The 14,810-nt window shown below is 44.3% G+C and overlaps 1 protein-coding gene across 4 annotated transcripts in view; it reads right to left on the reverse strand.

Moving 5' to 3' along the window:
• Positions 1–1,136: 1,136 nt before the first annotated feature.
• The window catches only part of LOC137438094 (uncharacterized), a 39,759-nt gene continuing 26,085 nt past the window's right edge, over positions 1,137–14,810 (reverse strand). For 2 of the 4 annotated variants that reach the window (XM_078766581.1, XM_078766583.1), the window contains 3 exons: positions 4,713–4,821; positions 4,478–4,604; positions 1,137–2,302 (listed from right to left, as the gene is read on the reverse strand). In XM_078766581.1, coding sequence (XP_078622707.1) covers positions 1,934–2,302; positions 4,478–4,604; positions 4,713–4,720 — 504 coding nt within the window. In that variant the 5' untranslated portion in view covers positions 4,721–4,821 and the 3' untranslated portion in view covers positions 1,137–1,933. Of the gene's footprint in view, positions 2,303–4,477; positions 4,605–4,712; positions 4,978–14,810 lie in introns of those variants that run through there. The other 2 variants (XM_078766582.1, XR_013621058.1) reach the window with 2 other exon arrangements.

Genomic DNA, 14,810 nt, shown 5'->3' on the forward strand with positions numbered 1-14,810 from the left:
TAAACTGCAACAAGCACAATTCAATGAACAATTTCTTGTCACTGGCAATTCGGAGTTGAAAACAAATTTTTTCACAGTGTTCCCAAATTTTGGAGTATTTTCGTGGGCTCTTGCTCTTTGTGCACCTGTGCTACCCACGTCCAAAGTCTTGTCACAACCATGCATTTTTCTCACGATATTGATGAAACTTAGACTTGGTCTACTCACTCAAGATTTGGCTTTTAGGTTTAATGTATCTACTTCGTTGGTGTCTAAATTGATTAATGATGGATTGCCAGAAATAGCCCAAAAGTTATGCTTCCTAGTCAGATGGCCTGAAAAGGATGATGTTATTCGGACACTCCCCTCTGTATTTAAACCATCATATTCGAAATGTAGTGATAATAATCGATTGTACCGAGATCTTTTGTGAGAGGGCTCGTAATCTGACAATGCGGGCACATACTTGGTCAAACTACAAGCATCACAATACTCTGAAAATATTAGTTGGCATAAATCCAGCTGGGGGTGTATCATTTATATCGAAAGCATTTGGAGGGAGGGTGTCAGACAAAATGATAACTCAAATGTCAGGGTTTTTGGATCTCATTGAATATGACGACCAAGTCTTAGCTGACAGAGGTTTTCTTATCGAAGAAGAACTGGCAATAAGAGATGCTCGTCTAGCCATTCCAAGTTTTACCAGGGGCAAAAAGCAACTCGCAATGAAGGAGGTGGAAATGTCTCGAAGGTTGGCTGGAGTGAGGATACACATCGAACGCGTGATGGAGAGAATAAATTTTTTAAAAGTAATTGCAAATATTGTACCCCTGTCTCTTGTGCTACACATTGATAACATGGTTATGATAGCAGCAGCGATAACCAATTTGCACCCCAGATTAGTCAGATATCACACTGTTATTTGTTGACTGGTCACAAAACAAGATTATTCAGCCTCTTCTGATGTTTGTACAAAATTGTATTCATCTATGAATGGTATGTTTGTAATTTCAGTGACAGACTGTTTGCTTTGTTGCATGACCTTGTATTCACTTGCATATCAGTGAACCTTTTTGGTATTTTTTTTAAATAAAAAATTATTTTATATTGAACAAAATATGTTGCTTTGTTATTGCATGGAAGCTCATATGACAAACTTGAGATCGACAACGGAACTTTAATAAATACAAAACTGGTAAACATGTACATGCACAATAATCAAATGCAATATAGCTGTTCCTCTGTGCTTTGAATTGCCTCGTTCTAATCTTCCTTCTCTTCCAAGCTCTGTGTTAGGCATTCAGGAAGCAGTTCACACAAAAAGAATGATTGGCATTTTTCCACAACAGAATTCAAATACAGTGCATTGAAAGGAATATTTTCCACAACATGTAATGACTTGCTTGTGAAAACGCACAAATCTGCAACTTGCAATTCATTGACTAACATCTGGAGTTGCACCTGTGTGTAATAAGGATGGGACTCTTTGAGAGTGCCATCAACATCCAGACAGAACTGTTGATCATTTCTTGCGGCCTCAAGCATAGAGACATCTCTGTGTTTGTAAGGGCATTTTATTTCAAGCACCCTTGGTTGGCAGCAATCACATGTCACAATCCCATCCGCAGACGCTCCAATATATGGCCGGTCCTTATCCAGAACCAGCCCAGAGAGTCGGCAACTCATGTTCTTGTGCTGAGCCCCTGACTTTGTGCAGACATAAGCCTCCCTCGCTTTTGACTCGTGGGCTAATCCCCATTTTATAGCAGGCACTTTCTCTAGATTTCTCGAATCATAGCCCATGATTCTTTTCACAAGCAGACCAGGTGCAGTCGTTGACTTCCTTGTGAAAACTTCATGTGCAATACTCGCAGTAATGCGACCCCTCCTCTGCTCCATCCAGAGAGGACACACAGCCTGACCCCTGGTAACTTTCTCCAGTTGTGCAATCTGGTCACAGGTTATTGAGGTCAACCTGCAATATCTGGAGATCTGGATCTGGAAGCCTGGAGAAGCCTGGAGAAGGAATATCTGGAGCCTGGAGATCAGACTGTGACCAAGAGGAAAACTCCTCCCTGCACAGTGAGGTTAGGGGCTCAGGTAGATACATCTCGTCTTCCTCTTCAGTAGCGGAGTCTGTCTCTTCGGCGTCCAGTTTTGGAATGAGGCTAAAAAATGCTGCATTTGGACAGATAGCTGTAAGATATTTTAGCATATCCAAATCAGGGAGTGTTTGTCTGGGCTGGCATACAACAGTTTTGACTTCTTTCTGGCGGTTACGTTTGAGCAAATCCTTGCAGTCAACCACAGACTTGGGGTTCAACTGAAAAAATATGTACAAACAAATAGTACGAGGGTCAAACAAACTGTGATCAAAATACAACAATATAAAATAATCTACAATATAAAATAATCTACAATCTACAATAATCTACAATATCTACAATACAACAATATACAATATAAAGCTGAATGCCTCAACTCTGTGTTTGCCTCTAAATCTTGTGTCCCAAACCCATCCCTCTCTGTACCCACCACACCCAGTCGTACCCTGCTGCTCCTGGACTCCGTGTCCTTTCCTCCTGACAAGGTGGAAAAGTTTCTGTCAACCCTCGACTCTGATTCTGCAACTGGACCCGACGGCATCAGCCCACGGGTCCTAAAATCCTGCTCTGCTGCTCTATCTCACCCTCTCTCTGTTCTCTTCACCCTCTCTTTTGCTCAAGGTCAACTGCCATCTGCTTGGAAATCAGCCAACATCACCGCTTTGCACAAAAAAGGTGCAAAAACAGATCCTAGCAACTACAGACCAATCAGCCTTCTCCCAATTATCAGCAAAGTCATGGAATCCATCATTGCTTCTGATATGAAATCTTTCCTCTTCTCCAATGGCTTGATCTCTGATCATCAATTTGGTTTCAGACCAGGTCACTCTACTCTGGACATGCTGCTTCTGCTGTCTCAACAATGGATGGAGGTCCTCAATGCCAAACAGGAAATTAGAGCTGTCTCCCTCGACATATCACGTGCCTTTGACACGGTCTGGCACCCCGCTCTGCTCACCAAACTCTCCTCCTTTGGTATCCATGGAAATCTCCACGCATGGCTGGCGGACTTCCTCTCTAGTCGTCGTCAACGTGTGGCCCTGAATGGGTTTCTCTCATCTCCTCTTCCTGTTCAGGCTGGAGTTCCCCAAGGCAGTGTTCTGGGCCCCGTGCTTTTTCTGGTCTTCATCAATGATCTCTCTGACTCTCTCGAAAATCCTCTCTATCTCTTTGCTGATGACTCCACTCTCTGCCGCTCCATTCCTCTTCCCTCAGATCGGCAGTCTGCTGCCTCCTCACTCTCTGAAGACCTGGACAAAATCACAGACTGGTCAAACAAGTGGAACATGTCTTTCAATCCTGACAAATCTCACACTCTTACTATGTCTCTCCGAAAAGATCGACTGGACAACCCTCCCATCTACTTTCTCAACAATCCTCTCCAAGAAGTTCTGTCGCTCAAGATTTTGGGTCTCACTATCTGCCATGATCTTTCTTGGGAAAACCACATTTCCAAGCTGGCCTCCAAAGCCAGTCGCCGACTGGGCATCCTGCGTCGTGCGAAGTCCTTCCTCGGCACACCTGAGCTCCTCACCACATACAAGGCTTTCATCCGCAGCTCAATGGAATACTGTTCTCCCCTATGGGCCGGTGCTCCTGCCTCACACCTAGCTCGGCTTCACGCTGTTGAAACCAAAGCTTTCAGAATTATTGGAATCTCCCGCGATGAAGCTATCTCTGAGGGCCTTTCACTCACTCACCGCAGGCAGGTAGGTGGTCTTTCTGTCTTCTACCGACTCCTCTCCGGCCTTGCACCCCCAGCTCTCTCTGTGCTCTGTCCCCCAAATATTCCTACAGGTCGCACAAGATCTGCCAGCAACCCTCTGATGGTTAAACTGCCGAAATCTCGGCTCTCGGCTCACCTTCACTCTTTCATTCCTCTTTTCTCCCGCCTCTGGAACAAACTCCCTCACTCCCTTCAATCCCACTCCTCCCTCCAGGTCTTTAAAACAGCTGTTCACCACCATCTCTTATCTTCCCCCATCCAAAACCTTGATCTTTTCTACCCCCGCTAATTCACCCCAGATCCACCTTGTTTGAAATTCCAACTTCTTTCCTGGAAGTCCTGGCAGTGTCCATATGTTTTATACCTCTCCCACTGCCCCCTTCCCACGCCCCCCCCCCCCAAAGCCCTCGCCCTCTCTCAGATCTCTCGATGTCTCCATGTCTCTCGGTCCCTGCTCTCACATGTTGTGTTTGTGTCCTTCCCCCTCTCTCCCCATCTTGTCTACCGCTCCCTATGTTATATGTTTTATGTGTCGGTTTGTCTTTCTGTGTGTTCATGTGATTAATGTTCGCTCTTTCACGAGCCTCGATATTGTATACAAAAAAAAAAAAAAAAAAAAAAAAAAAAATCTCTGAAACACGAATGTTTTAAAATATTGGACAGGTACCTTTTCTCTGAATGTCTTGCTCCACTGACATGCTTCACTTGTGCAAGACGACTGTGTTAATCCCAGCTTCACTGCGGCTTCTATTTTGAAAAGCACTGCAGCGATGTGGCTGCAAACTTCTCCCAACCTGGAGTGGGCACACAATAACAACATCATTCTTTGTTTAATTAAAACTCATAAATATTGCACAATGTATGTAATTGACAAACGTCAAAAGGCAATATTTATCACTCACCCAGCCATACATGTACAATGTGCACAGTAGACAGAAGCTTCCTTCTTCCCCACACACACCCAGGCCTCATGAGGTTTGTTGTTGAGATGCTGTGATGGTATGACTTTGCCTTTGATAAAGCAGAATGGTACATCATTCCCGATCGCATGATACCACAGTGGCTTCACATGACCACTTAAATAAAAAATTGTATGCCTCTGGTGACCTGAATGCCTTCAGTGACTCCCTTGTGTAGATACCCGGTGTGTCGATCAAGTACGTGTACACATCGCCGTAGTTCAAATCTGGCCAGCAAGATGGATTGTTTTGCCATCCTTTCAATGCAAATGGACCCAGAAGAATATCCTCACCATTCCTTTAACTGAACTTCGATTTGTACCGAGATTTTGCAACAGTGTCAAGTCTATTAAAATACTCCGAAACGATCACATGTGTGTCAAGCGACGCCATTGTGCAAAACGAAAACACTGCGCTTTTGCCAACCAGGCTGCTGTGCATGCGCGGATATGGTGGGTTTGTTTATAAACAGTGAACATCACTATTCGCGGCCGGCTTCATGAAATCAAGGTTGTTTTTTGTCCTATTCGGATATGTAGAAGGGCCATGGTCTGCAAATTAGCGGTTTTTCAGGGGCGCAAAAATTATTTTTCACGAGTCGTGAGCTTGACATATGGTATTTATAAAACCCATCTTTCACCAGCCATGCATAAAGCAGCTCGACATACGCAAAAAAAAACATCTACAAGGCGCGAGCATGACCTGCTTATACATTCGCTGCTGTGTCCTTTGCGTTTTCATGGCTTTCGCGGCCGAAAATTTTAGCTGCACTATAAGCAAGCTTCGCGGGATATCCCACCAGAGTCAACCCCACGAATTATAGAATGCAAACTCTTCATTAAATCTATTACAGTTTGCAATTCCTAGTAAATCATCATCATAGATCTTACACAATGAAAACACTTCGAGGGATGTTCCACCAGCTGCATAAACATGTCAACCCCACGAATTATAGAACGCAAATGCTTCATTAAATCTATTATTGAAATTAGCAGATAGGCTCAATGCGGCATCATCAGATAACATCCCCCACAAAAAATGGGCAGGGTATTCACCCCTCCCGCAGCTACCCACAATGCTCGCAATCCTACACATACAGACTGTGTCCTGGATCTCGATCATTCTTCTCGCCCCGTTGCTTTGACCTGCATTTTTGACTCTCGCTCTGCTCATCGTTCAACCATGGCTCCCAAGTGCAAAACCAGTGCCGGAGATGCATCGACTACCATGAGGCAGAAGAAAGTGATGAGCCTGAGCAAGAAAGTGGAGCTGCTCGACTGGCTTTTGAGAGGAGAGAGTGCAGCCTCTATGGGCAGGCATTATGGCGTCAACGATTCCAACGTTCGCTACATACGGAAAAACGAGAAGGCGATTCGTGAATATTTCAGCGAGTGCTGTATCGAGTACGGAGGTGGTCACCCATGTCCAGGATGTCCACATAGAAAGGATGGAGAAGGCTCTCAGCATATGGATCGAGGACAACATGCAGAAGAATATGACTTTGAGTGGACCTCTCATTCGCAAAAAGGCCAAACAAATTTATGATAATCTGTCTGGTGCTGGCGTGGTGGTGCCAGCACGAGTGATGCGGCGAGTGATGATGGTATAAGTAGAGCGACTTCATTCACTGCAAGCAGGGGATGGTTCCATCGTTTCAAGGAGCGGTATATTCTCAAAAATGTGAAGCTCTCAGGGGAGTGTGCCTCCGCAGACCACGAGGTGGCAAAAGCGTTCCCTGTTCAACTCGCAAGGCTGATTGAAAAGAAGGGATACCTCCCAGAGCAGGTGTTCAACACTGACAAGACTGGCCTCTTCTCATTGGCATATTTTTCCAGAACTTTCATCTCAAAGTGCGAGGAGACAGCAGCGGGATTCAAGGCTGCCAAGCACCGGGTATTTCTTCTCCTCTGTGCAAACGCAAAAGGGGATCACATGCTGAAATCCATGACATTGTACAGTTCCCTGAACCTGCGTGCTCTCAAGGGCAAGAACAAGCAAACTCTGCCCCATGTTTTGGAGGGCCAACAGGAAAGCCTGGGTGACGGCAGCAATCTTACTGGACTGGTTCCATAATTGTTTCATCGCTCAGGTGGCGAGGTGCATGGCAGAAAAAAACCTTGCATTCAAGGTTCTCTTGCCCCTAGACAACACTCCTGGACACCCCGCGGAGCTGGATGTGGCTCACCTGAATGTCGAGGTGATCTTCCTGCCGCCCAACACCACCTTCCTCATCCAGCCACTCGACCAAGGTGTGATTTCAACATTTAAAACGTATTACACCAGAGGAGGAGTTGGAGGCCATTATAACAGTTTCCGAGGAGGAGGAGGCGGGCAAGGATGAGGATTTTCCTCCCCGATTGTGACTATCACTTTGATCGTAGTGGGGAGGCTTGCATGCTGCTGTGACCCTTTGGGCTTTACTGGCGGGAGCTTTGCTCCTGGTAGGTCTTACCTAGCCAGGCAGGTCAATGGGTAGGAGCCACACTAAGAGTAGTCCCACATTTTTGGGGGTAGGAAAATACATTTTTCCACCTGGCCTAGTCACCCCACCTTCTCAGTGGTCCTGTGAAGAGGGTTTTCCTTGTTGCAGGACTAGTTTGTCTGGTTGATTTGGTTGTGAAGTAAATGTTAGCTCTTTCACGAGCCTCGATTCAGTGTACAAAAAAAAAAAAAAGGTGAATGGTACCAGCCAGTCGTCTTCATTTTCTTCTTTGTTTTCATCCTAGTCTTCTTTCTTTTCTTCTATTCTATCATTTCTAGTCTTACTTATTTTGCATCTTTCTTGTCCGTGACTCCCTGTGGGATCTGATGAATTCTGCCTCTGAAGGGTACCGGAAATAAACATGTCGCAGTTGTCCGGGAATAATGGACAATCTACAAGACGCCGATGACTGAGACAGTTTTTACAAAGTAAGGATTTATTAACTAATAATTCACTTGTTTCAATATATTAAAGAACCACAATACTATAACGAATCTAGTAATTCAAGTCGTTGGTTCCTCTTCGTTCGCCGGTGATCTCCTGGTGCTGTTTCTCGTTGGTACTCGTTCGTTCCGTCGGGCAGAGGTTCTGATGACAAGTCTCCTGACTCATAGTTTGCTCTGGTTTATATGGGCCTTGTCGCGCTAATCCCTTCTCCGCAAATGCCCCGAGGTCATGCATGCTCGCCCCACTGGCACCAGCTCGCTCCCCTCCTGCTGCGAGTTCCATTTGCCAAACAATAGGGGGGTGCTCCAGCCTGGGGCTGTGACCAGGTGGACAAGAGATTACCATGTTCGTGCACATTCTTGGCATTCATTTACGAAATCGTCTATCTGCTTCGTTACCAGTCCTAATCAATGAGTTACCAGTCCCAATCAATAAGTTACACTGAGTTACACTTCCACAATTCCCTCATCTTTTTGTTTTTGTTTATATTAACCATTAATCTAAACATCAATATAAGTAAACAATCAATCACTACAAGTAAACATCAATACAAGTATAAGTAAATAATCAATCACTGCAAGTAAACATCATTACAAGTATAAGTAAATAATCATAACTTTGGTAATCAAATTCCCTTAGGCATACACCGTCATCCTGCAAGAATCACAAAACATTTCGTTGGTCATGGCTCCTTCCATATTGTTCAATGTATTGCATTTGCATCACAAATATCTTTTCAAAACAACACTTCACCATCACCAAGATACAACAATTTCACTTCATTTTCAAGTTTTGTAAAGCATCTGCACCATCTGGCAAAAACGTTTGCCTCCACACAAATGTTGACTTTGTTTGAAAGGAAGGGCTGATCACTTGTGTTTGAATCCAGGTATGAAGCATTTTCTCCTAATGTCTTCATAGCTCCTGCACTACTTCGTGTAGGATTTCGCTGTTGTGGTAACATTGCGGAGTCATAGACTGACCCTGCTCTCCTTGTAGCATTCTTGCCACTTTTTGCTGTAAACCATAGTAATTCCTGAACAAGGCCTTCACCCAGTTGTAGTCGACTTGCCTCCTCCCTCATTGTGAGTGGGCAGCAAGTATTGGTGTGACGTTGATTGGCCAGCAAGATGTGGAACAGGGATGCCGGATGCATCCACAATGATGTTGGGACCATGGTGTTCAGGTCATCCATGGTCCATACCAGGAGTGGCCCGCAGAATCGTGCACAGCTGTTGTAAAAAGGCACAGCCATTGGTTTGCAGCTCCATGCTGGCTCCCCGGAAGTTGGTGAAGTAATAACATATGTCCCCGCATTTCACAGAGGTTGCAGGTAAAATGTCGTTGTCCTGCAACTTCTGATGTGATGAATGTTCGAAGCCTTCGAACAAGAGTAAGTGATCGCCTTTCTTTCATATGTTGCAGTGTGATCCAGGCAAATGGTGACATAAATTTCCTTGGTGAAGGTAAGCATTCATCTCCAAGTTACACGGGAGAATGTCTTCATCATTCTTTGAGGAAGAGGGTGTATGCCACGATTAACTTCATTTTTTAGCCACAAATTTTCTTTCTCGAACTTCTTCCCAATTCCGTTAGCACTCCCTTCAAAATGTGATCTCGTCTTATCCTTATGCTCAGTCACATCTGAATCTGCTTTCCACACACACTGAATCAGATAGGGTACATCTTACCATGAAATCAGCATAATCATGTATATCTTCCGACAGTTTCACATTCAACAATTTGTTGTTTTCCCTTACAACATTCAAAAAGTTATATTCATTTATATGCGTCACACAAATAATATTCAATCAGGTATGTATTTTACTACTAAAGTAAGAATAGCATCCACAATTGCTTTCAGGTTAATATAGTTCAAAAATTAACTCATGCAGGTATTTTAGCACTACTCTAAGGAAATAAATTGTTCCTCTCCACTTTTTTTTTTTTTTTTTTTCCCCCTAACAGTGTGTCACTCGTGGTGATATGAGTTCACCGATATTGTAATTGACACAACTCATAACATTGTCGTTATGCCATTATCTTAATTCTACTGTATTCATTTGCAACATCACTTGATTTAATCTTTTAATCTCAGTATTTATGTCGCCATATAAGTCTTCCTTTTCTGGTTCCACATTTCTTTCCTCATTTGTCACTTCATGCGTTATCATCGTGTTGTTGGTTGCCTTATTCAGACACACCGTCACTAAGGCTTTCAAGCAAGCCACCACTAAAACAATTGCCAATATAACTACTAAACCAACAAACAAATATTGGAGTATCTTAGCTACCACCCCTCCAAATGTGTTTCCCAACCATGCAAAGGCACCCCCTTTTATATAATCATGGTATCTTGCTCCCTCTTGTCTGATTGTATCGGCTATGTTATAAATTTCTTCTGACTCATCAGGTATGTACGTACAGCAATCTGTACCAAGGACTGCACATGTACCTCCTTTTTCTGCTAACAGCATATCTAATGCCATACGATTTTGTAATGCCATCGTTCTTGTTGCTGCCAGCTCTCTTGTAAGTTTTTCCAATCCACTAGCTGTTTTATTTGCCAACTTCTCCATAGCCAATGCCATGTGCCTGAGTTCTCGCCCTGCCTTCCAGGTTCCATAAAATGGAAATATTACCATTCCAATCCATTCCCCCATGCTAATAGTTCTTTTCTGCCTAGAATGCAGGATATGCGTTGGTGACTTTGTTAACAGGCGCATGTGTGGAAGCACAAACCCCAGAAAACATGTTCCGAACCATCCCGAGGGAAGATACGGATATGCCTTGTGTCCACATATAAAATACGAAATTATTATATGTCCATGTGTTGTCCATTCCCCACATGCCTTCCCAATATAAAGCTAAACCCTTCGTGCCATTTGGTCCTAGTGGGACAGGTGTTCTCATCCAGCCTTCTTCGTGACCATAATTGTGGCATTTAGAGGTTCCCATAGACCTGTTATGCGTAGGCGTTTGGGGTCTGGTGATACACATTAATCCTGTCATTTGCTGCTGGACGGTCATGTAAGAGGGCATTTTGTTCTTATCATATGTAGGTCTATAACTGTCCTTAAATTGGTTACAATTATATCCCCCTTTTTGCCATCCCACTTCCCCGGACAGTTGGCCGTTAAAATCTGATGCTATCAGGGTGTGAGGGAAGCGGCTACATAACTCCGCCCAACCAAAAGGAACTGCCTCCAATGGTACTCCGATCTCACTAGAATGCGGCATTTGTGTACATATCCAACAATTACTTTCATTTGCTATAGCAGCCCTTGTATGGGCTAAATGTAAAAAAGTATTAATCCCGTGTAATCCATCGGGTTCTAAAGGTGTGTCTTTATCCTTCATCAAACTTCTCTTCTGCTTTTGTCGTTCCGCATGATCATATATCTGTATATCATTTGCTGGTGTTGCGTTTTGTTCCCTCATTACCCCAAAATAATCCATACAACACAGAGTCCCCACTACTAGAGAACCCATTCCTAGGATAAATATCACCATTTTCAAGGAGTATCTGAAGTAGAAGTCTCTGGTTTCCCTTGATTGGTCGGCTTGTCTTGATAAGGTGTTTCCCTTTGTCCCACCTGTATCCATCTGTAAAACATGTGAGCTACCCCTTGTATATGTCCGTACCTATAACATAATTACATGTCAATAAAATTCAACATCATAACTAATAAACTTCCTAACAGGTTAATGAAAGAAAATCCCTAAAAATTCCTTATTATTTAACATCAATCTGATTATTTGCCTTTCCCTGATTCCCTTATATCCCGGGGTCCACCTAACTCCCTTGATCATGAGTGTAATTGTGCTACATTATCACTCATGCTGTACTAATATCAGTAGGTAATTGTATGTCATGTAGGCAAATAAATGTCGCTATCTCAAGTAGGACTACTACATGATGAAATAATCAATCACTACAAGGGGCGTTAAAATGTAATTCAAATGAATGTAAATCACGAGTATCATTTATCCGCCACTGAATGTTCTGCTGGGCTGCTAGGTGCAGCCTCATTTTCTGTGGGGCCATCCACTTTAGCACCATGTGCTCGCTTGCAATGAGAGGCATGAATCCAACTTGGTCTACCTTGGCATTTTACTGCAGTATGCGTTGTCAACAGCACCTGATGTGGTCCTGACCATCGTGGTGTCAACGCAGTTTTTCGTTTGAAAATTTTGATGTACACATAATCTCCAGGTTGAAAAGAATGACACTCATTCTCTGCAGGTTCTGGTAAAGCTTCCTTCACCTGGGAATGAAACATCTTCACGATTTTGGTCAATTCAATACAGAAAGAGTACAGCAAATCATCCATCTGGTGAATATCCATCTCCTTGATCATCAGGGGAGGTGAATGAGGTACCCGCATTGGTCTCCCCATCAAGATTTCATGCGGGGATAATCCCGTTCTCCTATTGGGAGTAGCCCTCATTGCGAGGAGTGCAAGTGGAATGGCATCTGGCCATTTCAAGTTGGTGTCCGCACAGATTTTGGCCAGCTTGTTCTTTATTACTCCGTTATGTCGTTCCACTGCTCCCGCCGATTGGGGGTGATAAGGACAGTGAAGATGAAGGTTTATCTGCATTGTCTTACCCAATTCCTTAATAACATCTGCTGTGAAATGCATACCCTGATCAGAAGAAATCCTGCAAGGAACTCCAAAGCGACATATGAAGTCCTTCAACAGAATCTTCACCACTGTTTTGGCATCTGCATGTCGACAAGGGTAAGCTTCTACCCATTTTGTAAACATGTCTACAATCACTAAGACAAACTGAAATCCAGCGCACTTTTCCATTTGGATAAAATCCATCTGTAAATGTACAAACGGACCTGACGGTGCGGGATGAGCTCCTGGTGTAGTCTTTTCACCTTTGCCTGGATTATACGTCTGACACACCTGACATGTAGCACAACATTGCTCTGCCACAAGTGTAAACCCAGGTGCATACCATTGTTTTAACACTGATGCACACATTCCTCCTTTACCTGTATGACTCACTCCATGAGCCAGACGACCAGCCATGGCAACAATTGGCGAGGGGCGACAACACGTCCATCGGGAGTAGTCCATAATTTAGATTCTTTGTCAAATGTGCATCCAGTCTGTACCCACACCTCTTTTTCCCGGTCTTCCACCACTTCTTGCATAGCGCTGATGTCTTGCAGCGTCGGGGTATTTTCAGGAACCCTTACAGGTCCCTGTATGATCACCGGGTCTTGTTCCAAATGTGCCGCAAGCTTCGCTGCTTCATCCGCCCTTGCATTTCCCTGTGAGACCTCATCTCTTCCTTGTGTATGGGCCTCACATTTTACCACTGCAATGGCCGATGGTAGAAGGATTGCTTCCAAGAGGCTAGCAATCAACCTCCCGTTTTTTATTTGGCTTCCCGAAGATGTCAAAAATCCTCTGTTTCCAGAGAGCACCATAATCATGAACGACCCCATGCGCATACCTGGAGTCTGTATAAATGGTTACTCTGGTTTTCCGCTAAATGACAGGCTCTAGTTAATGCATACAGTTCTGCCTGTTGAGCCGAGTAAGTGTTTGGTAATTTCCCACTCTCCCATGTCTCAGCATCTGTGCATACTGCATATCCCGTCAGTAGTGTACCGTCCAATGCTCTTGATGATGATCCGTCAACATACAGTACCAGATCTGCGTCTGGGATGGGAATGTCCTTCAAGTCAATGCGAGGCACTAGTGCATGTGCCAATACCTCTGCACAATCATGGGGCTCACCATCTTCCTCTGTTGGCAACATAGATGCTGGGTTCAGCGTTGGGCAACGCTGAATGGTGAGGTTTGACGGTGCCAACAATCCTAGTTCATACGTTGTAGCCTTTGATGCTGAAAGGTGCTGTGTTCCTGCCTTCAGCAAAACCGTCGCCACGGCATGCTCAACAAGGAGAATTAAGGGGCACCCCAGGACTATTGTAGCTGTGGCTTCTACTGCATATGATGCTGCTGCCACTGCTCGCAAGCACTGTGGAAACCCTCGTGCTACTGGATCCAATCGAGTGCTGTGATACGCTATAGGGCGCAGTTTTCCCCCATGTTTTTGCGCCAACACCGATTGGGCAAATCCTCCTTTCTCATGTGAGTAGAGAAAGAAATTTTTTTCATAATCCGGCAGTCCTAAAGCAGGAGCTGATGCTAAGGTATCTTTCAATGTCGTAAAAGCTCGTTCAGCCTCCGGGGTCCATTTCAAAGGAATTGGACTGTTTGGTAAGCTGATGTCCAGCAGAGGGTGAGTCAGTGATGCATAATCAGCAATACACTGATGGCAAAACCCTGTTGTCCCCAGGAAAGATTTCATCTGCTTGACAGTTGTAGGTTTTGGGAGTGCCCTGATCGCCTTTACACGTTCAGGGCAAAGTCGTCTCGTATCTCCTTTCAGAATATGTCCTAAGTATTTCACCTCTTCCTTACAGAATTGCAACTTATCTCTCGAGGCCTTGTGGCCTTTGTCTGCTAATGCTGTCAGTAGCACAACAGTGTCCTGTTTACATGCTTCCTTTGAAGTCGAGCATATGAGAAGGTCGTCAACATATTGTACCATCACTGAGCCTCCAGGAAACTCAATGTCGCTGAGGTCTTCATGTAGAGCACGTGAAAACAAAGTTGGGCTCTCTGTGTACCCTTGTGGTAGAACAGTCCAAGTGAACTGTGAGCCTTCGTACGTGAACGCGAACAAATAACGCGAATCCTCATGAATGGGTACACTAAAGAACGCCGAACATAAGTCCACCACGGAGTAGAACTTTGTATTGCTTGGAATACTTGACAGTACAGTGATGGGATTAGGGACCACCGGATAGGCTGGGATGACACAATCATTAATTGCTCGAAGATCCTGTACAAATCTCCAGGTAGTCTTGCCTGGCTTCTTCACAGGTAAAATAGGAGTGTTGCACATGCTCACGGTGCGAACTATAACTCCCTGATCCGCCAATGATCGAATCACTTGTGCAATACCAGCTTTTGCCTCTGGTCTCAATGGATATTGGCGCTTTCTAGGCAGTGGCTTAGAATCATCTACTGTGATCCTTACCGGTGCCACACTCTTGATCCGTCTCACATCATTCGGAT

The sequence above is a fragment of the Myxine glutinosa genome, chromosome 12 (assembly GCF_964187855.1).
Source record: "Myxine glutinosa chromosome 12, kmMyxGlut1.1, whole genome shotgun sequence".
NCBI classification, from domain to species: Eukaryota; Metazoa; Chordata; class Myxini; order Myxiniformes; family Myxinidae; genus Myxine; species Myxine glutinosa.